This window comes from Mustela putorius, unplaced genomic scaffold (genome assembly GCF_011764305.1).
Source record: "Mustela putorius furo isolate JIRA1106 unplaced genomic scaffold, ASM1176430v1.1 tig00003901_pilon_pilon_pilon, whole genome shotgun sequence".
Taxonomy (NCBI): Eukaryota; Metazoa; Chordata; class Mammalia; order Carnivora; family Mustelidae; genus Mustela; species Mustela putorius.
Window position 1 is genome coordinate 17,287,670 of NW_025422049.1, and position 22,362 is coordinate 17,310,031.

A 22,362-nucleotide genomic window follows, 5' to 3' on the forward strand; every position below is an offset into this window, starting at 1 on the left:
GGGAGCTGATGATTGTATTTTCTCATCTAATCTCATCTCATCAGATAAACTTTGACTCTAAAACAGTTCCAGAAACTTTGTTTGCTTCAAATATGACCTCTCAACAATGAAAGACTGTTTGGGGTTATACATGGGGCTTGAACTTATGATCTGAGATCAAGACCTGAGCTGAGATCAAGAGTTGGACGCTTAACCAACTGAGCCACCCAGGCGCCCCAGGTTAAATATTTTTAAGTGAAAATATAATCAGCGAACTTTATTTATAGAGTGAAGACTCGAGATAATAATGTCTACATCAAAGCAGAGAGCTAAGGGAATAGGAGAAATAGGAAAAGGGGAAAGAATAAAGTAAAATATCTCAGACCTTAGGTCCTGGAAAACCTGGTGGCCCAGGAGGACCTTCTAGACCAATTCTTCCAGGTGTCCCAGGTGCTCCTGGAGGTCCTGGAATTCCAGGGAAACCTGTGCAATGATTAGTCATTTTTAATCTCCAAAGAGAAGACACATTAAGAAAGATACCCAAACTCCCAAACCCACATTTTTACCCTGTCCAACCATGCTTAGTGACTACAGTGAGATGTGAAAAGTACACTGATATTCTAGCTGACTACTCAGGATCAACCCTTACAAATACCTGATATACCCTCTCAATCATGTATGGTCCTGTCACTTTCATATAGAGTTAATGTGTATGGAAGATATACTCTTCTAAAGGAAAATGAGAGCTATTACTAATGAGATAGAGCTAAACATTAGGAATGACTCCCACACAAACATGCAGAAAATTTCTATTCTGCTTATATCTGGATATAGTATGATAAAAGGTCTACCATATAGTTCTGGAAGTGAGCTAAAAACAACTGTAAGTATTATTCATACACATGAATAAAACATACACATAAAGTCAAATTTTACTCTTTTGAAGTCATTTAGTATGAGTAAGGCCATTTAAACTACTGTTCTCAGACCAATGTGCATGCTTGCCATTCATGAAAATAAATTCTGTGAGAAAAAAAGCAGAACTGAAGCAACAGCCCTATAAATCAAGAGAATGTGATTTAGGATAAAACATTACTTGGATACATATGTGTAATAAATATGTTTTCTGCTTAATACAATCCATTCATTCAACAAGTATCTATTGAGTGCTTACTCTGTGCCAGGAACTTTTCTAAGCCCTGAAAATAAAATGGTGAACACAAAAGACAATAATTCTGTAATTTTAAAAGCTTATATATCATTTTTGCATAACTATAATTTAAATATTTTCTTGTCTGGACTGCTTCAGATAAAGATAGTAAATTTATAGTGTATACATGTTGTGACTTTTCACTTACATTATTTACGGTACCGAGAAAAGAGGCACAGTTACCCTATCTTATTTGTTGAAGGAACTATATCAAAGAATAATGTCATACTAACTAATTAAACTAGCCTGCCTCCTGCCCAGTCCTACATACCTTTGGGACCAGGTGGTCCGGGAAGCCCAATTCCGGGAATACCTGGTTCTCCTTTACTACCGGGTATTCCTGGCAAGCCTGGCTGGCCTGGAAGTCCAGGATCACCTATGGAGATACAGCAGTTTTTTTTTTTTTTTTGAAAGGGATACTTTCAGAGAAAGAAGTCAGTAAGTGTTAAAGACATGGCCAAAAAAATTCCTCACATACCTGGAAGACCTACTTCACCATCTCTGCCTGGGATACCAGGCAGGCCAGGCTTCCCTGGCTGGGTTATGGTCTGACCTGGATCACCTTTAGGACCTAAGAACAAGAGGCAATAAGCAGTGAATGAGAAGTGTTCACTTGACTACAGATGTCTTTTTAATTAAAAGGAAAACAAGAAAGTATCTATAATCTTTTGAAGATGCACACTAACAAGAACCCACAAGAAAAATATCCCCGTATTATTTATCCAAGAAATATACCAAACAGAAGGATAAACTTTCAAAAAGAATAAGTAGATGACAGTTTTAAGAGCTTCCAGGATTGAAGAGGCCATCTATAAAAATATTTTTAAATGTAGGTCTAAAGAGCCTAACAAAACTGAAACTGCAGTAAACAAGAAATTTTTTTTTGGTTAAACTAATGGCACCTTAAGGTTTCATGTATGCAAAGTCCAGATTCACCTATTTCTCATTAATTGAAATAAGAACTTGAAATAGGCTCAGGACAAAAGTGGATCTCTAAAATATATGTTTATAAAAAATAAAAAATTTAAAAAAAAAATAGACAATTATTTACTCCTGGAAAGAAAAAAAATTTTTTCAAGAATAGAAATATAACCATATGTCACTGTATAATTCAGTTATTATAATCACAATAGTGTAAACATAAATACACATCTTAAAAATCATGATATATCACTTAATAAAATCAGGAAAAGGGAAAAAAAAAAGCACTAACTATGAGAGAAAAGATTAATACATGAGACTACATTCAAATTAATTTCTGTTGATTAAAGACACCATAGAGAATGAAAATGGCAAGCTGTAGTGAGTGAAAATTTTGCAGAATAGATAACAAACAATACACAGAATATATATATTTTAAAAATCCTAAATCAATAAGAAAAAGAAACAATCCCATAAAAAATGGTCCAAAAAACCACTTGAATGGGAATTTCAGAAATGGAAATCGAAACAGTCAACAAACATATGAAAAGGTGCTGAACTTTAATGTAATCAGGGGAATATAATAAAACTGTCATGAGTTACATCACACTCAGCAAACTGACAAGGATATAAAAAGTCTGACAGTACAAAATGTTTATGAGGATGAAGAACAACAAGAAATCTCCAATACTGCTGATGAAACTGGTAAAATTGCTTTGAACATTATCTAGTAAAGCTGAAGCTGCATTTATTCTATGCTTTGAGAATGTGCGTCTTAAATACATACTCTAGCCTGGAGATTGGCAAAGTTTTTCTGAGAAGGACCAGACAGTAAATACTTCAGGCTTTGTGGGCCATAAGGTCTCAGTAGCAAGTACTCAGGTCTGCAAAATGTTGAGACTATGTGTAGGAGCGCAAAAGAAACCATAGACAATAGTGAGTAAGTGCAGATGTGTTCAAACAAGTTTCATTTATGACAATAAGTAGCAGGCTAGATTTGAATGCTGTGCTGTAGTTTGCTGATGTTTCCTCAGAGAAGTATGTGCACATATACACCAGGATATATATATATATACGATGATGTACACAGAAGCATTATTCATAATACACCTGAACTATAAATGACCCAATTGTCCATCAACAACAGAATGGATAAATATAATGTCACACACACATGCACGCGTGCATACATACACACACATTGGGATACTATACAGCAATGAAAATGAATGTACTATAGCTATACACAAAGTTAACATAAGGAATACTTACCCTATGATTCCATTATTATGAAGTTCAAAAAGAAGCATAATTAAAGTACTTTGTTTAGGGATCCATATTTAGGTGATAAAACTAGGGGGCAAATGGAAGGAAATTATGCAAAAGTCAGGACAGTGGTTACCTCTGGAGAAATGGAAGGGGATCATGATCGGAAAAGGACAGAGAAAGGAAGATGGGGGTTTCTAGGATGATGGCAATCTTCCGTTTTTTGACATGTGTGGTATGTACATGTGTGTTTCCATTATAGTTGTTAAACTTTATGTACCATGTACTTAAAAATAACAAACAACAAAAACAATGAAGACAATCAGAAGAAATTTAAAGAAGGAACTTCCCCCCCTTTAGAGAAAACACATACACTATGCTCCCTTGCTAAGGAGCTCTGAAAAGCCCAAATATAAATGGCCAGGAAAACAGATCTCTCATGAAAAGAGCCAAGAATGGCCAGAAGATAATACATTTCTACTCTTAAGCACCAAATTAAAAACAAAACAATCATAGTAAACTCACCTGGTATTCCTGGCTGGCCTGGATTTCCTGCCACACCTTGTATGCCTTTTTCACCTATAGGGCCTGGAGGACCAAAACCCACAGGGCCCATAGGCCCCCTATTCCCTGGGAGACCTGGCAGGCCTGGATTCCCAGGGGGACCTCTTTCACCCTTAAAAGCAATTCCACCCTGAAAACGGAAAAATTTAACGCAGAAACATAGATATAAGTTGGTATATTGGTATTACTGAATATAACTAAAGAAATGATACAGCTATAAATATTTTTTCTTAAAAGCTGTATTAGTGTATGTTATTAGAGGATGGGATGTGTGATAATTCCATTTATTCATTAATTCCTCAACAAATATTTTTTAGTTCCCATTATGTGTCAGGGGCTGGTGATACAGCAAAGAACAAAAATAGGCAAAAATCTCTGCCTTCATAAAGCTTACACTCTAGCAGTAAGTCAAGACATTTGTAGCTAACACATGGCCATCTACTCACACTAACCTCTAAGCTTTCTCTATATAGAACCAAATTAGACTTCTGTTCTCAGGTCCAAATAAACCCAGACAAAGATACGTAGTATATGAGAAGGGGAACTTCACACTGACCCATAAGCATCTTAACTTCCTGCCCACCTATTCCCAACCAATATTACTCAAATAGTAATAGGTTAAGAAGATAAAACAACTGAGAGAAAAAGGTGGTACAGAAACCCAACATAGTCAATAACAATGTATCATTACTACCTACAGTTACATTCTTTTAACTACTAACTGGGCATTCATTATAGAACAAGGTTCATCCTAGGAAATGTCCCTAAGTAACAATTTGACATCACAAAACCAAGAATATCAAAGCAACTCACAGGTTCCCCTTTGGGGCCAGGAAGCCCTGGCAATCCATCCTGTCCAGGGGTACCAGGTAAACCAGGAAGCCCAGGAGCTCCTGGGGAACCCAATTCTCCTTTGTCACCCTTCATTCCTGGAAAAGTGAGGCTATCACCAGGTTCACCTTTAGATCCAGGAAAGCCTGGAGGACCTGGAGCTCCTGGTATGCCCTGAGAGAAGAAAAAGAAAGAAGGGAAAAAGAAGAAAAGAAAAAAATCAGTTTCTTTTTTTCCCCACATATTTTTCTCTCCAGTTTATCCTACCCTCCCACCCAATGACATTTAGTGTACAAAGCTAAGAACAAAGTGAGGCATGTGAGTCAGGGAGAGTCAAGGAATTAAAAAGAACACAAATTAACAGAAGAACTAAATTTCTTTTATTATATATATCCACAAAAGAAAACCAAAGGGTAAATGGATTTCTTCTAGGTTTTTTGGGGTGTGTATGTGTTCTATAATATACTCAAAACTTACTGTTAATCCTTTGGGACCGGTTAGACCAGCATGTCCTTTTTCTCCCTTCTGTCCAGGGAAACCAAGAGATCCTAATACATGCACATACACACACACACACACACACACACACACACACACACAATAATGTGAACTTTGACCCTGAGCCCCTGACAAAGCTCATATAAAAATCATCACGTCAGGAAGTCAAGTTTTCAAATAAGAACCCCATTATCAATCACATATAACAAGTCACATTTTTATTTTCCTATTTTATGCTCTCAAAATGAGCAAATCATCCTTTCTTTTAGGTGAATCTATACGATATTGTATCCTTAAATGTTTCCAACTACAAAGCCTCTCAGAGCTCACAGCTACCAATTGCCAGGCACAGAGGTGTTAAGGTTCCTATAACCACCTATTGCCAAGTGGAGAAAGATAATGACACAGTCTGAAAATCTTACTTCATTCTGACCTAAACAAATTTCCCAAATCCCTACGAGACCTTTCTTTGGTTCACCATTTCATAAAATTTGGTTTATGAGAAACATTTGGTGCTCAAAGACTAGAGGAAATATTACTAAAGAAGTTGTTTTCAAAATGGGTTCCTCCATCAGCTGTATTAGCATTACCTGAGTACTGGTTAGAAGGTTAGAAATGCGAATTCTTGGGCCCCCACCCCAGGTCTACTGAATCAGAAACTTTGGGGGCGGCACCACCAACATGAGTTTTCAACTAGTCCTCCAGGTAACTCTAATGTACTCCCAAGTTCAAAAACCACTAGACTGGAGGTATAAAGCTAGATTACTAACTTCCAGTGGCAGCTATAAAACCACCTAAAAATTTATTTCCAAGTGCTAAATGAATCGGTTTCTTTGGCAGACATACTAGACAGAAAGATAAAAGACATCCCTGACACAAACATAAAGTGTGATTTCAAGAGAATATAATATTGGGATATCCCAGAGGCAGTTGAGAGAGAGCTGTGGGTCTGATGGATATCAAATATAATTTTGATTGGAAACAGGGAAGGAGGAGTTATGTATAGAAAGAAATATGGGCAGTTGGTTGCCAAACTACAGTAGAAGCCCTGTCCCTTAATGACATGTGATACATCCCCAAAGACTAGAAGCTCTGCCACTGGAAACTACACTCAGGGGCCAGACATTATGAGCTTTTCCCCCAGATTTTTGGAAGAAAGAAGTTTCACTCTGTATGAGTTATTTTCCTCACCATATGGAAACAGGGAAGATATTTTTCTTGGAATAGTATTGTCAAAAGGCTTTAAGAGAAAATACTGGTAGCTTCAGGTATTAGAAACAAGAGTATAATTTATTTTGTAGCAGATAGAGGCATTTCATATTTAATTATTTATGAATATGAGAAACTGGCATCAATATAAAACTGAGCTCACTAATATTTAGCCAAGATATATATATATATATATATATATATATATATATATATATTTTTTTTTTTTAGCCAAGAGATATTTTTAAAAGGTTGCCCTGAGGCAGGATGTTTTACCTGGAGGACCTGGAAGACCTGGTAGACCAGGTTGACCTGGAGGCCCTGAAACACCAGTTCCAATACAGTTGAAGCAGGTGTCACCTTTGTCACCTAGAGAAAAGCATATTGAGAAACAATTTTTACTCAAAGGGGTATGTATGTCTTTAGGTAGCTTCTAAAGAAGTTAGCATCAAGGAACAACATTCCAACCCAATAGTGTAGTATAGAGAAGCCTATATTAGAATCAATTCATTTGATAAATATTTGCCAAGTGTCTATTATTTGCCAAGTACTGGTTCCAGGTGTCTATGATATACTGGTAAACAAAACAGACAAAACAAAACAGGCAAAACAAACAAAACAGGCAAAAATCCATGCCTTCATGGTGTTCACATCCTACCAGTGGAAAGGAATAATAAACAATGAAGGTAATAAATTATTAACACATATATATCATAAATCATATATATGTATAATATAGATATAGATATAAATGTATCAAAAGGTGTTATGTTTATAGAAAAAATACACCTGGGTAAATGTGATTGAACATGCTAGGGATGGGTTATAATCCCTACAAAGGCAGGTTACAATTTTAATAATATGGTGAAATGAGATGATGATTTATGATAAAACAACTTAAAGGATGTGACATGTACCTAATGAATGTAGAGGTACTCTAGGAAGAAAGAATAGTCATGTTCGGCCTTTTCAAGAAGCGTCAAGGAGACCAGATTGCTGGAGTAGAGAGAGGCAGGGGAAGCACGTCAGACAGTTCACAGGTTATAATGAGTGGTATATCATAACACATTACATAGGCCAATGTAAAGCCTGGCTTTTACAATGAGTGAAATGAGAATCCAGTAAAAAAATTTAAGCAGAAAGCAAGAAGATATGACTTAAGTTTTAAAAGGATGTCTCTGTACTTGAGAACAGAAAGGATGTGCAATGATGGAGATAGGGTAACCATTTAAGTGGCTATTGCTGAAGTAATCTAGGAGAGATGAGGGCTCATCCCAGAGTGACAGCAATGACGATGAGGAGAACCAGTTAAGATTCTGGGTATATCTGAAAATAGAGCTCATGGGATTTTCTCATGGATCATACATGGAATACAAAAGAAGAGAATCAAAGATGACTCCAAGGTTTTTAGCCCAAGCAACCAAAAGGCCAAGGTGGCCTGCATTTTAAAAAGGGAAGATATAAGTGGTAAAATTATGAGGGAAGAGGCAACAGAGATCAGGACTTTAACTTGGTCAAATGTCAAGTTCAAAATGTTAAGTAGACAGCTGGATATACTAATCTAGAGGAAAAAAGTTATCTCTGGACAAGAGATATAAAATTCAAAGTCACTGGCAAATAAGTGGTATTTAAAGTCAGGAGAGTGACTGAATGCGTTCCAATACAGAAGAGGAACAAGGACTAAAATATTTGGGGCATTCCAAAATTATACATTGGATAAATAAATTTAAAATACATGCCAAAATGCAAATTAAGCCAAGACTTACTATAAAGCTACAATAATTTAGATAGTCTAGCTTGGTGGAAGGAGAAACAAATAGAACAATGAACAAAACAGAGAGGTCAGAAACAGACTCATACATATGGTATCGTTAAGATGTACAACAAAAGTGCTAATGTGATTCATTGGAGAAATGATGGTTGTTTGTACTACAATATTGAGCCAATTCAATATCCATATGGAAAAAGTACTTTGATGCCTGCTTCAAACACAAACATTACTTGAAGACAGATAAAAGATCAAAGTCAAAATGATAAAGCTTTTAGAAGAAAACACATAGAAATATCACCTTGGGATAATATCTTGGGATAAGCAAAGATTTCTAAAACAGAACATAAACAACACTAACCATAAAAGAAGACATTAATGATTGGATTTCTTCTAATTAATAACTTATGCCAAAAAAGCCATGAGTAAAAAACCAAGTCACAGAATGGAAGAAGATAGTTGTGATACAAATATCTAACAACCCAATTAAAAATAGGAAAAAAGTACTTGACAAAGAGAATATACGAACTATAAGAAAAGAGGCTCGGCATCAATAAGTCATCAGGTAACTAGAAACTAAAACCACTTTGGAAAAATGGTTTGGTGTTATCTATGCAAAGAAAACCTGCAACTACCCCTATAATACAGCAATTCCATTCTCAGGTATATACACAACAGAAATGAATGCTTATGTCGTACAAAATACATGTGTAAGAATGTTCATAGCAGCTTTACTAACAATAGCCCTAGACCAAATGTCTGTTAACATTAGAATGAATATTCAGGTATATTCATACAAAGAACACCAAAGAGAAGTGAAAAATATTGCTAGAAACAAAAACATAGGTATCCTACAGACATAATATTGGACAAAAGAATCAGACACAAAAGAGCCCATACTGTATGAGTCCATTTATACAAAGTTCAAGATTAGGCAAACTAATGTATGATAGAGGATAAGCTAGTGGTTACTTTTGGGAGTGCTGACTAGGGGGCACAAGAGTCTTCTAGAGTCCTGGAAAAGTTCTGTATTTTTCAGGAGAGATTATATAGATACATTGATATACATATAAAGAGATTGAGATAGACAACTATACAGAAAGGGATATATATATAGACATATCTATCTCTATCACTACCTCTATATCTAATATATTAATAATCCAAGGAGGTATGAAGAAAATCAGGACAAGTGAGGAAAGTGTTTAGAAATGGAAAGAGAGTAAAAAAAGATATTTGGATTACCGGGGTATAGGCTGCTGGTGACTTGGACAAAAACAGCATCTATGGAGTGGTGGATTAGGGGAGTAAAAACTTGACTGGAGTAAGAGTATCCAGAGATGGTAAGTAGAAAATTCTGGAGGAGTATTGCTGCAATGGGAGCAAGGGACTAGAACAGGATCTGGCAGGGAAAGTGGGATAAGGTATTTTCTAGTTGGGTGAAAAAAGGTATATTTGTATGCCGCTAGGAATGATCCAGTAAAAGGGAAAAACTGACAACGTGGGAGAGGCAGGAATTTCTGGAATGAAATCCTTGGGAACACAAGAGGGAATGGAATCTACTGTACAAATAGAATAACTGGCTTTAGATAAGAGCAGTGATAGTAATAGGCTGGAGTGCAGAATATATGTGCACAGATTCAAGTAGGTACGTAAATGTGACAGTGGTAATCTGTGAAAATTCTCTTACTGCTTCAGTTGGTCAGTGGAAGTAGAAGCAGGTCAATATCTTAACATGAGAATGGAAGAGGAGGTGTTAAAAATTTGAGGAGGGAAGAGAAGGTGTAGGCTCAGAAGATGTGATAATTTGGAATTACCCAAACTAGGCTTTTGTTCCAAGTGAGTACATACAATCAAGTGAGAGAAGAGTGAAGGGGACAAGGGTTTATACATGGGATTGTTTACAATGATTGATCCTGACATTTATAGGTTATGAGGGAAGAAAGAATATCAAAAGGTTGAGGGAGAGTCAAAGTTGGTAGGTATCAGTGAGGCTGAAGTAATATCGGAGTCAGGTTATTATAGGTAGTGAGCTAGAAAGGATACAGTGGTCAGAAAATGGAATTCATGAAATCAAGATCATGTAAGTGTGCACTACTGGTGATGAGATGGTCTTGGGAGTAAGACCGTACCAGTGAGTGACTGAGGTAGAGTGGAGGATAGAGGGCATTTGGCTGAAGATTGGAAAGAATGAAGGAATGAATATGGGGGTCAAACCTTTCACTCCTTGTTCTCCTTGGAGTCCTCTATCACCTGGCAATCCCGGAGGGCCTGGAGGGCCTGCTTCACATATCTCATCACCTGAGACAAAATAAAGGATAGCAAACTAATAGTTGCAGAATATCCAGAAGACTAAACAAAAAGAAAGCAGACTAGAAAATAAGATCTATTTTCAGTTACTTCTCTGCAGTTATACAACTACCTATAAGCATAAGGAAGATATAATATTGGCGATAATTTCAAGAGAAAATTTGAACATCAAAGAATCACCAAAAATCAAAAGTAGAAAAAGCAGTAGAATAGTGCAAACCTTCAGCTGGATTCACCTACGAATGAAAACAAAACAAACCCCACAGAATTTAGGAGAAAAGTATAGCTTACTAGGAGGGATGTGAGGGCCAGGAGGGCCAGGAGGCCCTGGAAGTCCAGGAGCCCCAGGCTGTCCATCAAGTCCAGGAGATCCAGGAACAGAAATTCCAGGTGGACCTTCATCACCTTTCTGTCCCCTTTCTCCAGGAAAGCCAGGGGGGCCAGGAGGACCAGTAACTGCAGTCCCTAAGATTAAAAAAATAAAGTGATCAAAATGATCTTATTTTAGAGATACTACTTTAGTTCTCAATGAGACATAAATAAAAAGATCTTCCTTTAATTTTTAATGCCAGTTATGTTTTTATTTTTTTTCTATAAGAATTGACATCTGGAAAAGCATGAAAAGTTTTAAATAATGTAACAACCAGTTTGAGTGTAAGAAAGAATAATTTAAGGTAGCTTTACTACTTTGGGAAATGTACTAACAACCCTCTACTTGCTCTTCTTTGATGCTACGATCTTTTAATCTAAGAAATACTAGAAAATATTAGGAAGAGAAAAAGAAGCATCTCAAAGTTTTCATGCAAACGTGGCTCTATTTCTGGACATTCTTCTGTACTACCTATTCCTGTAACATGAATGCATCTTTTTATAATAATAAAAATAATCATTATAATTATAAATGATTTGAATAATGCTTTCAGAACTGCTAAGGAAAATATACACATCTTTGTTCTTTTTCAAAACTATCTTTATAATGATATACTATAAGTGGGCTAATTGAATTTAAATTAAAAAAAGAAAATGCTTCGGGAAAAATTCAGAAATAAAATATTAATAGGATAAAAAAAGAAAATGCTTCTATTTTCATGAAAGAAGATGTTAGTTGAAAAAATGAATAAAAACCATCTTTACTAGACTTACAAATTTATCTTCTAAGTGCATTTTAAAATCAGTTTGTCAGTTTCATTTAAAAAATACTGGAATTTTGAATGAGATTTATTTGAATTTAAAGATTAAATTTTGGGAGAATCATCTGTTTATAATATTGAGTTCTCATATCAAGAAATTAGGTCTCTCCATTATTTATTAATTTATATTATTTAATGATATCTTATAGAACTCTGAAAAAAGGCCTTACACATCTTTTGTTTGGTTTATTCATGGGTTAATTTGATTACTACTATGAATTTTATTGCTATTACTATTGTTAACTGGATTTCTTTCTCATACATTTTATTTTTTTACTTCTGGTAAAGAGAAAGTCAAATTATTTAAGTATGCAACTATCATATCTGTCCACCTTGCAAACATTCTAAGTTCTGGTAATGTGTCATTTGATTCTTTTAGGCTTTCTAGGTAGATTATAATAGGGTTTGTGAATAACTCAAATTTGGGGTTTTGTTCCATCCTTACACCTCTTTTTTCTTCCAGATGTAGTGTACTGGCTGGTCTCTCCAGTGTAAGGACAAAGGGTATAGATAATTCTGAGTATGTGTATCTTATTTTTTACTTGAATGTGAATGTTCCTGATGTTTACCACAAAAAGTATGACATTTTCTATACAGTCCTATACTTCCTATATGCAGCAGCTTCATTAAGTTCCCTTTTAAACCTAGTTTTTTTTTCTTTTTTAAAAGATTTTATTTATTTATTTATTTGTCAGAAAAAGAGAGAGAGAAAGCACACAAGCAGGCAGAAAGGCAGGCAGAGGCGGAGAGAGAGGCAGACTCCCTGCTGAGCAAGGAGCCTGACAGGGGCCTCAATCCCAGGACTCTGGGATAACTTTTTTACCTTTCAAAAATTGAATGAGCATTGAATTTTACTCTTTTCTTAACAAATATTGGCCCATTCTCTTTTAATCTGTCAATATAGTCAATTACAATAATGTTGAACCACATCTTCTTGATCCATTCATCTGTTGATGGACATCTAGGTTCTTTCCACAGTTTGGCTAGAACCATCCTTGAAATCTTAGGGTAAAATCTAGTTGGTCATATCATCATATTATTTCATATTTTTCTGGATTTACAAATATTTTATTTAGGATTTTTTTATATTCATAAATGAGAGTGAATTATAATTATTTCTAGTGCTATCTCCTTGGTGGTTTGGTGTCAATGTTATAAAATTAAAAGACAGCCTCTTCAATAAATGGTGCTGGGAAAATTTGACAGCCACATGCAGAAAAATGAAATTAAATGTCCTTTTTTAAAAAAAAGTTCTGAAAAAGTTTGTAAAATATCAGAATTACTCACTCAATAACTTAGTAGAATTCATCCACAAAACTAACCACCTATAAAATGGTTTTTTCATAGAAATCCTTAACATTTCTAAATCTTCCATGGTAATTAATCTACTAAGGTTTTTTTTTACTTTCTCAGGAAAATTTTAGTAATTTGTGTTTTTTGTTTCATGAGTAATGGATATTTCATTTAGAATTTCCATTATATTGATGGAGTTTTACAGTTTTCTTATAATTTAAAAAAATTAATTGTATTTATGGTAATAATACTTTATTGATATTATTTGTGCCTTCTCTTGTTTTTCTCTTGATCATATTTTTTTCTTGTTTTTACCTTTATCAAGTTTTTCCTTCTATTTTGTTTATGCTTATTTCAGTTCTTATTATTTTTTCAAATTAGCTCATTTATGTTTAGTATCATTTATGTTTAGTATCACATTAAGGGCACCACTTTGGCTATGTTTAGTAAGTTTTGATTATAAGGTTGTTTAGCATTTAGTCATTTCTCTTTATTTCTTGCTTACCTCCAAAGTTATTTACATATGTTCATTTTAATATACAAATGTAAAGATATTTGGTGCTTTCTGCTGTTAATTTCTAACTTCATTTCACTGTGGTCACAGAGCACAGCCTGCAAAGAATTTTTTAAATTTTTTGACAGGATTTAATCCCCTTAATAACTATACACAGGGTAGCATAATAAGCCTGTTTTACAGATGAAGAAACAAACTCAGAGAGTGAATAACTTGGCTAAGATCTCCATGACAGGAAGTAGTTAAAGCTAGGATATGAACGGAGATTGAGATCATGTAATTCCAGAGTCTTGGACCAAATGCTATGGCAGCTGGCCTTAGTACTAACCAGAGAAAGAATTCTGGTTCAAGCTGATTGGATTTGCATGTTGAAGCATGGCATACATACCAAAAAGTGTAAGGGTATACGGTTTAATACATTATCCAAAAGGAACACATCTGGTAACCAGTACCCCCAAGAACTAGAACATCACCAACTCTCCAGGAGCCCCTTCATCTACCCATCCCAAGTCACTGCCCTCTCTTTCCCAAGGATAACAAATATTCTAACTTCTAAATTAGTTTTGCTTGTTTTTGAACTTCATTGCAATGAAATCATACAGAATGTACTCCTTTATGTCGGGCTTCTTTCATTATGTTTGTAAAGTTCCAGTATTTTTGAATGTGGCTATAAGTTCATTTTTATTTCTGTATAGCATCCCATTATTTAAAAATAATTTTAAAAGACTTTTTTCAGGGGGCACCTGTTTGGCTCAGTCAGTTAAGTGTCCCACTCTTGGTTTCGGCTCAGGTTGTGATCTCATGGGTGGTGGGATCCAGGCACACACTGGGCTCAAGTTCAGTGGCATTTGCTCCAGTCTGCTCTAAGATTCTCTCCTGCTCCTCCCCAAACTTGCACTCCTGTGTGTCTGTGTGTGTGCAAACACACACCTGCTCTCTCAATAACAGATAAATCTTTTTAAAAATGAAAGATTTTTTCTGATCTAGGAGAGTAGATTTTTTTAAAATGTTTCACATAAGTTTGAAAAGAATGTATATTCTTTGCTGCACACAACATTTCTTTCTCCCACATATGCAGCTTGACAGTGTTGCTCAAATCATTTATATCCTGATTTATTTTTCACCTCCTTAATATGTTATCACTAGGAGTTTGTCAGTTTTTATTTTATATATTCAAAGCTGTACTTTTAGATATACAAAGTTTCATGACTTTTACATAATTGTGGTATAATCTGTCTATATCTATCCATATGAGATATCTCTCTTTTTAATGTACTTCTTGATTTGAATTCCATTTCATGCTGTATTAGAATTGTTAAACCAGCTTTCTTTTAGATAGCACTTGCCTAATACTTTTCAACTGCTTTATTTAAAAAAAATTATGTCCTTTTAACTTAAATGGGCCTATTATGCACAGTATATATTCATATTTCAATTTTATTTTAGTTTTTGTCTTTTAATCAATGCTTAGTGCTTTCACATTTATTGGAGTAGCTGATTTGTTTATGACTTCTCATCATCTTATCTTTTATTTTCTATTTACCAAAGTTTGTCTGTGTCTGTTTTGTCCCAATTCTAAATTATATTATGTAAATCCAGATTTTTGGTTATTCTCTTTTCTCAAAGGATGTATAAGTCATGCATTTTACTGATAGTCTTCTCTAGTGGTTACTACTAAAATTTTGACCTATGTACTTCAACTTACATTTTTCTAAAAACTGAGAATTAATAATATTAGTATTCTCTCTTGCTAATAAGACAAAAAACCTTATGATTGATTTCCCCCTCTTCTCTCTGCATCACCTCATCCTATGGTAACAATGTGTATAAATATAGTTCCACAAAATATCTTTCCTAAACATTCATTCTTTTTTTTTTTAGGATGAAATATCTTTTTTTCCAATTTATTTATTTTCAGAAAAACAGTATTCATTATTTTTGCACCACAGCCAGTGCTCCATGCAATCCGTGCCCTCTATAATACCCACCACCTGGTACCCCGACCTCCCACCTCCCCGCCACTTCAAACCCCTCAGATTGTTTTTCAGAGTCCATAGTCTCTCGTGATTCACCTCCCCTTCCAATTTACCCCAGTGTGTGCCTGGATCCCACCACCCATGAGATCACAACCTGAGCTGAAACCAAGAGTGGGACACTTAACTGGGACAAGGACACCCCTTGTCCTCCATGATATTTGTTATGCTCCACAAATAAGTGAAACCATATGATAATTGACTCTCTCTGCTTGACTTATTTCACTCAGCATAATCTCTTCCAGTCCTGTCCATGTTGCTACAAAAGTTGGGTATTCGTCCTTTCTGATGGAGGCATAATACTCCATAGTGTATATGGACCACATCTTCCTTATCCATTCGTCCGTTGAAGGGCATCTTGGTTCTTTCCATAGTTTGGCGACCGTGGCCATTGCTGCTATAAACATTCATTCTTCTATTTCACCCATTCCCACCCCCAAGTTCATCCTGAACTCATTTCCCTCTTCTTATTCACCTCCCCTTCTTAGACTAAACCCTCCAGTATCTACTTTAGAGACGTTCTGGAGGTGGAAATTTTCTAAGTATCCTATCTTCACACTACAATAACAGTTTGATGTAATAAAGAATCCCAAATTCATAATTATTTTTCTTTATTACTCTGAAAATGCTCCAATATCTTCCTCTGACTCTCATTGCTTTGTAGGTGGTCTGCCTTTTCCCTCAGAGAGTTTTTAAGAGTTTCTTTTTATCCTTAAATTCTAAAATGTCCCTACAATATGTCATTATGTATTTGTATATTATTATCTTACTCTTGCTTGGTGATTCATACACTTTCATAGGGACTCATGTTTTCTTTCAATAAATAGAAGTTCTCAGTCATTAATTTTGCAAATTTGCCTGTTGTCCCATTCTCTCCTTGCTGAACTCCTGCATGATAAATTTTAGAACTTCTAGGTTTATCCTTTGTCTCTTAATTTTTCTTTCATATGACCTAATTCTATAACTTTTTTGTTGCATCCCAGAAGAATTCCTTATCTGAATTTTCTAGACATAGTATGTGTTTAGTCTGCTACCTTGAAATTAGAAATTCAAAGTGTATCCTTAGAAAGAAAAGAACCCACATTTATTCTTTCTCCTTGGGGGGATCACTGAGTATCACTCATCTCATCATGTTATTAATTCATTAGTCAAATTTTTGAAGGGTAGGGAACAATAATTTATTAAACATATGTTTGCCAGGTGCTACACCAGATGACTTTTCATATTTTACATAAATCCATATTATCTCTTCATTTTTGAGAACATCCAAATACACGTGCTGGACAAGGGTGCTACTCAGTCTATGGCCAAATTAGAAATGCTCTACTGTATTATTTATCTCCAATAAGGGAATGATACAACACTCAGTGCTGAGCCCCCAAATTTTATTGCACAGCAAAATCACTATAAGGATTTCTAAATAGATATTTCTGGAATTCTTTTTTATTTTTTTTTATTTTTTTATTTTTTTTTAATTTTTTATTTTTTATAAACGATATTTCTGGAATTCTAAGTGGATAGTGTCAATTACTACTTTAATAGAGAAAATATTATAAAACTAGGCATTATTAGAATAGCATTCCCTTCCATAGCAGAATGAAAAACGTAATGATTCATTTTGGATCACAGAAACACTGGGTGTAATTTATTAATAAAAGGTAGAAATTGTATTTTGGGGGTAAAAGGGAACTATCCAATCGATTTTTTTTTTTAAGTACCGGTGAGAAATTTGGTGAGAAAGGCTATAGTATGAGTTGAGAAGTATCCGTCAATTAAAAAATACGCACGTCTTCTACTGCCCTGCTCATCCTGGAACTAGTATGATAATACCAGACATGTGGATTAGGAAAGATGCTACCAACACAAGAACATTAAGTACAGTCTCTTTTACCTGGAGGTCCAGGAAGGCCAGGTGGTCCCTGTATTCCAGGAAGTCCTCGCTCTCCTTTTTCTCCAGGCAAGCCCGGTAATCCAATGTTTCCTTTTTCTCCTACAGTTACACCAGTCCCAGGCCTAGGAATTACCTTTATTATGAAAGAAAAAATATAAAGGAACTCAAAGGGGAAGTGATTAGTTCTAAAAATAACCTATCAGCTACATATAATTACAGTGTCATCATTTACACAAAGCTCTGCATGCAATATCATCAAGACAAGTACACATATTATGAGCCACATTCCGTATCACTCCTATCCTGTAACTGATTAGAAACTGTTAAATACCAATAATAATATTACCACCCTCCTGAGTCCTAGGCTTCTGAGCTAGAATTTTTTTTTTGATGTCTCTTATCACAGTCAATTCATTCCAGTTACCTAAGCCTGATAATTTTTTACTGAAAATTTCTAATTCACCTCCTTCTTTCCTGTTGCTACAGCCACTATGCCCATCTTACACTTGGACTAACAGAAGCACCTCAGAGCGTCTTCCTTTCAATCCAATCTACTGCTAGGATATACTTCCTTAAAAATCAATTTCTCTGTGTTAGCTATCCTATTTAAGGACTCAAAATTGCTCACCACTTCTTACTATGTCTGATCCTACTTTTCACAATGGACTCTGTCAAATCTCTTCTCCCTTCCAATACCTCTCTCCCCTATTTCATCTCCTGTTATTTCTAGCAGTGAAATTTTAGGAGAGTGAGGTCTATCTGATTATAACCACTTCATGGATCTTGCACATTCCTGCCCTTTGCTTTGAATATGCCATTTCAAGTATCTCTAATGCCTTCTCCCAATCTTTCTCTTTATCAACCCACATTTCTTTCTTCCTCTAAAACAAAACGAAACAAACTCATCTCTTTTAGGAGGGCTTTATTGATTAGAATCAACTGACTGATCACTCCTTTTCTCTTGGTCTTATTAGAATCTCACTGTCTAAAGAATTTCATGTTAAATAATTGAAATATAAATTAATTAATCTCATAGAGCTATAATGATAATTAAGCTTTAGATTTAAGCAAATGTTGATCTGGCATACAAATCAACACCTACTGCCAAAGTACAATATTTCATCCTGATTCTATTGGGTAGAACTATTCAGACAAAAGGAGACTGAAAGTTGTGGGACCTGGAATGGAGATAATAGTTCAAAAGGGAAAGTAAGCTGCTAGATAGAAATGCATTCACAAAATTTCCATTTCTGGGACAGCTGGGTGGCTCAATTCATTAAGCAGCTGCCTTCGGCTCGGGTTGTGATCCCAGACTCCTGGGATCAAGTCCCACATCGGGCTCCTGGCTCAGCGGAGAGCCTGCTTCTCCCTCCCTCCCACTCTGCCTGCTGCTCTCCCTGCTTGTACTCTCCCTCTCTGCTAAATGAATACATAAAATCTTTTTAAAAATTTCCATTTCTTCTGATATTTATCAAAATGTTATTATCTCAGGGGCAATTGAGGGGCTCAGTCAGATAAAGGCGTTTGCCTTCAGCTCAGGTCATAATCTCAGGGTCCTGGGACTGAGTCCCACATTGGGCTCCCTGTTCAGCAGGGAGTCTGCTTCTCCCTCTTCCTCTGCCTCTCTTTTTCTCTCTGTCTCTCATGAATAAATAAGTAAAATCTTTAAAAATGTTATTATCTAATTTTATAAAGGAACTATTTCTCAGAGAACTAAAATTCTGATTTTAAAATGAAAGTGAATAAAAACTGTATAAGATCTTTAAGTATATCCTCATTAGATTTGTTAAGTACTAAGTATCAATACCTGAGACTGACTATGGACAGCAAGAATTAATGTTACTCAAACATTTGAATATATAGACATTATGACACCTGCACCTTTACAGATTCAAGACAGTATAAAACCAAGAGTCTTACCAAATTTCAACCAAAGGAAAGCCAATATGTCAAACTGTAGTAATGGTATTTTATTCATAATAAGATTGGAAATATATTTGACTTAAATTTCATGGTGAATGCAAACATGACAAAATCTGCAACCCCCTAATTATTCTTTCATAGAGCAGTTTCCTACATATGATTAAGAGCCCCTAGAAAGCACATACCCAAGGAAGAAAGATGTGTGAATCAGACAATCACTAATTGAGAAAACCTATTAAGACCAAATCCATCTTTCCAGAACTCTGCAGGGGAAAGGGCCAATCCCTAGTTTCCCAAGTATCTTTTATTGAACCTTTTTATAAGCAACACTTGCACCACCTGCTGGTTACTTGAGAAATAATTTGGCATTCATGATGCAAAAGAACGCAGTGCCATAATTTTGAACCTTTACTATGGAGAAGTAACATATAGGAAGAGCAATACAAGTCTTTGAGGTTAACATTACTGAAGTTTTTAGATGTAGACTTTTAAGCCAATAGAAATTACCAATGACTTGGAATTTTGTGTTCTATGAGGAAAAGGATAGGAATACTAAGGCACAAAAATAAGAATGCATTCATATAAATTTTCTAAATGAAGACTAAAAACAAAAACAAAAACAAAAACAAAAAACTTACAAGTCCAGGAGGCCCAGTTGGGCCAATGTCACCCTTTTGGCCCTGTTTAATATAAGTGTAAAGTAGATTAGTAAAAAAAAAAAAAAAATCACATAAAAACACCAATTTCCTTAAAAACATAGCAGATAACTAAGTTTCAGAAAGACCCAAGAATCCATAATAAAATATCTCAAAGAGAAACACAATTTGAGGCAATGAGGCAGTATTAAAATAAGTCTAGGAAGACCCATGACGTCTCAGATATTTCCATTAGTGACAGATACTTTAGAGCTGATGGACTTAACTGTAATCAGCAACAGCTAATTAATTATAATTGCTTTGTGAGTTTCCTCTTAGAAACTAATGAAAGACAAATTCAGAGACAAAACAGTTACTATAAACCAGTAGGTACAACAGCACAAAAAACATGGCATGCAACTGTTATTCTACCAGCTAAGACCCAAGGATAGATGTCTTTCTCAACCCTGTTTTTGTTCTAGACTTGTTCATAGGAACTCTTCATCTATCTAAAAGCTGCATTTATTTAGTTTAAAGAGTTTTTCAATCCTATCACTTTACTTACTACTTGAACAAAAATCTTGTTGTCTGAGTATTTATTATCTTCCTTTATTCTGGCTGTGCCCCCTAGTCCAAGCTTGAAGTTGGATCTAGTTTAGAGATAAATCACCATTAAAACATGTGCCCTCTGGGTACATTCAAGTTTGTAACACCTTTTCTTCCTTGCCTGCAAAAAAATGCTTTTCAATATTGGTTTTCATATAAAGCAATTAGAGACCACAGAGATTAGAAAACTTGATATTTTGTGTTCTGCTATAAATAAGGGAAATGTGGGCTTTGTACATTTTTTCAACGTCACTTTTAAAATAGATAACTAAATAAATGACTTCCAGTCAAGCTGTATAGCCAAATTAAAAAAAAAAAGTGGCAAAGAATTAGCCACAGACTTTCAGACAATGATTGCAAAGAGAATGGAAATGTTTAGTGGAGACATTCTAAAATCACAGCTAAAAGCCTAGTATAAGGACCTCACTAATATAGAGCTGAATCCACTTTCTAGAGAACAAAAGTTTTGCCGATTCATGTTCAAAATGAAGGCACCAACTTTTCATAATGGAAATGCTAAAGTTAAACAATTCTTCATGTATTCCCATCACATGGATTGTGATTTAGGACAATGAATGAAAGTTTAGAGGAAATGATACAAAACACCAAAAGATGAATAAAGAAGGTATGTTTTGAATACAAAAGCTAGTTATTAAGAAATTTTTCATCTAGAACTCAACCTTGGGAGCACCTGGGTGGCTCAGTTGGTTAAGCAACTGCCTTCAGCTCCTTGAATCACAGGATAGGATTGAGTCCCACATCAGGCTCCCTGCTCAGTGGGGAATCTGCTTTTCCCTCTGACCACTACTCTCTTGTGCCCTCTCTCTCTCTCTCAAATAAATAAAATAAAATAATTCTTTAAAAAAAAACCCTTGGGGGCGACTTGGTGGCTCAGTCAGTTAAGCCTCTGCCTTCGGCTCAGGTTGTGATCTCGGGGTCATGGGATCAAGCCCCGCATCAGGCTCTCTGCTCGGCAGGGAGCCTGCTTCTCCCTCTCTCTCTGCCTGTCTCTCTGCCTACTTGTGATCTCTGTCTGTCAAATAAATAAATAAAATCTTAAAAAAATAAAAAAATTTAAAAAAACCTTGGAAGAGAAAAGGATTATGTTAAGTAGAATAAAACCAGTCACTTCAAAATATTAAAATTCTTACCTTTTCTCCATGCCTTCCTGGTTTACCGGGGTAACCAGGATCACCAGGCAAACCCTTTAAAATACAGAGATCAGGGTGACATTAGCAAAAATGGTAGAGTAAGCCCAGTGATGGGTATTTAGGAGGGCATGTATTACGTGGAACACTGGGTATTATATGCAAACAATGAATCATGGAATACTACATCAAAAATAATTGACGACTATATGGTGACTAACATAACATAATAAAAAAAATGGTAGAGTCAGGATGTCCAAGCGCCCTCTTCTCCATAAAAGCAACAAAGAACACTGGCAAAAAATGGTCAGAGTCAACTTTTTTAGAACACTAGAAATTAACCAAAGGCTTGTAGCAATCCAGGAAGTATTTGTTGGGGAAAACAAAATGACTTAATCTTGGTAAGATCACAGAGCTTTGTGACATTTTAACTTGCTCTAGTTCCAACACCTTTCCCCAGCCCCATGGTATCCTTGAAAACCAACAGCTCACAATCAAGGTGAAAACCAGAGCGTAGCAGCAAATGGAAGGGAAAGAACTAGGATGGAGCTTCTTCAAGTACCTATTCCCAAA

General features: G+C 35.4%; 1 protein-coding gene across 4 annotated transcripts in view; it reads right to left on the minus strand.

The window, feature by feature from the left end:
- The window catches only part of COL4A5 (collagen type IV alpha 5 chain), a 255,574-nt gene that overhangs the window by 84,532 nt on the left and 148,680 nt on the right, over nucleotides 1–22,362 (minus strand). For all 4 annotated transcript variants that reach the window (XM_045068340.1, XM_004769034.3, XM_004769031.3 and 1 more), the window contains exons 17-28: nucleotides 21,793–21,846; nucleotides 20,039–20,080; nucleotides 17,478–17,610; nucleotides 10,848–11,021; nucleotides 10,464–10,547; nucleotides 6,755–6,847; nucleotides 5,249–5,319; nucleotides 4,754–4,945; nucleotides 3,902–4,070; nucleotides 1,668–1,760; nucleotides 1,461–1,565; nucleotides 365–462 (exon numbers count right to left, since the gene is read on the minus strand). In XM_045068340.1, the coding sequence (XP_044924275.1) occupies nucleotides 365–462; nucleotides 1,461–1,565; nucleotides 1,668–1,760; nucleotides 3,902–4,070; nucleotides 4,754–4,945; nucleotides 5,249–5,319; nucleotides 6,755–6,847; nucleotides 10,464–10,547; nucleotides 10,848–11,021; nucleotides 17,478–17,610; nucleotides 20,039–20,080; nucleotides 21,793–21,846 (1,308 nt within the window). The remainder of the gene's footprint in view (nucleotides 1–364; nucleotides 463–1,460; nucleotides 1,566–1,667; nucleotides 1,761–3,901; nucleotides 4,071–4,753; nucleotides 4,946–5,248; nucleotides 5,320–6,754; nucleotides 6,848–10,463; nucleotides 10,548–10,847; nucleotides 11,022–17,477; nucleotides 17,611–20,038; nucleotides 20,081–21,792; nucleotides 21,847–22,362) is intronic.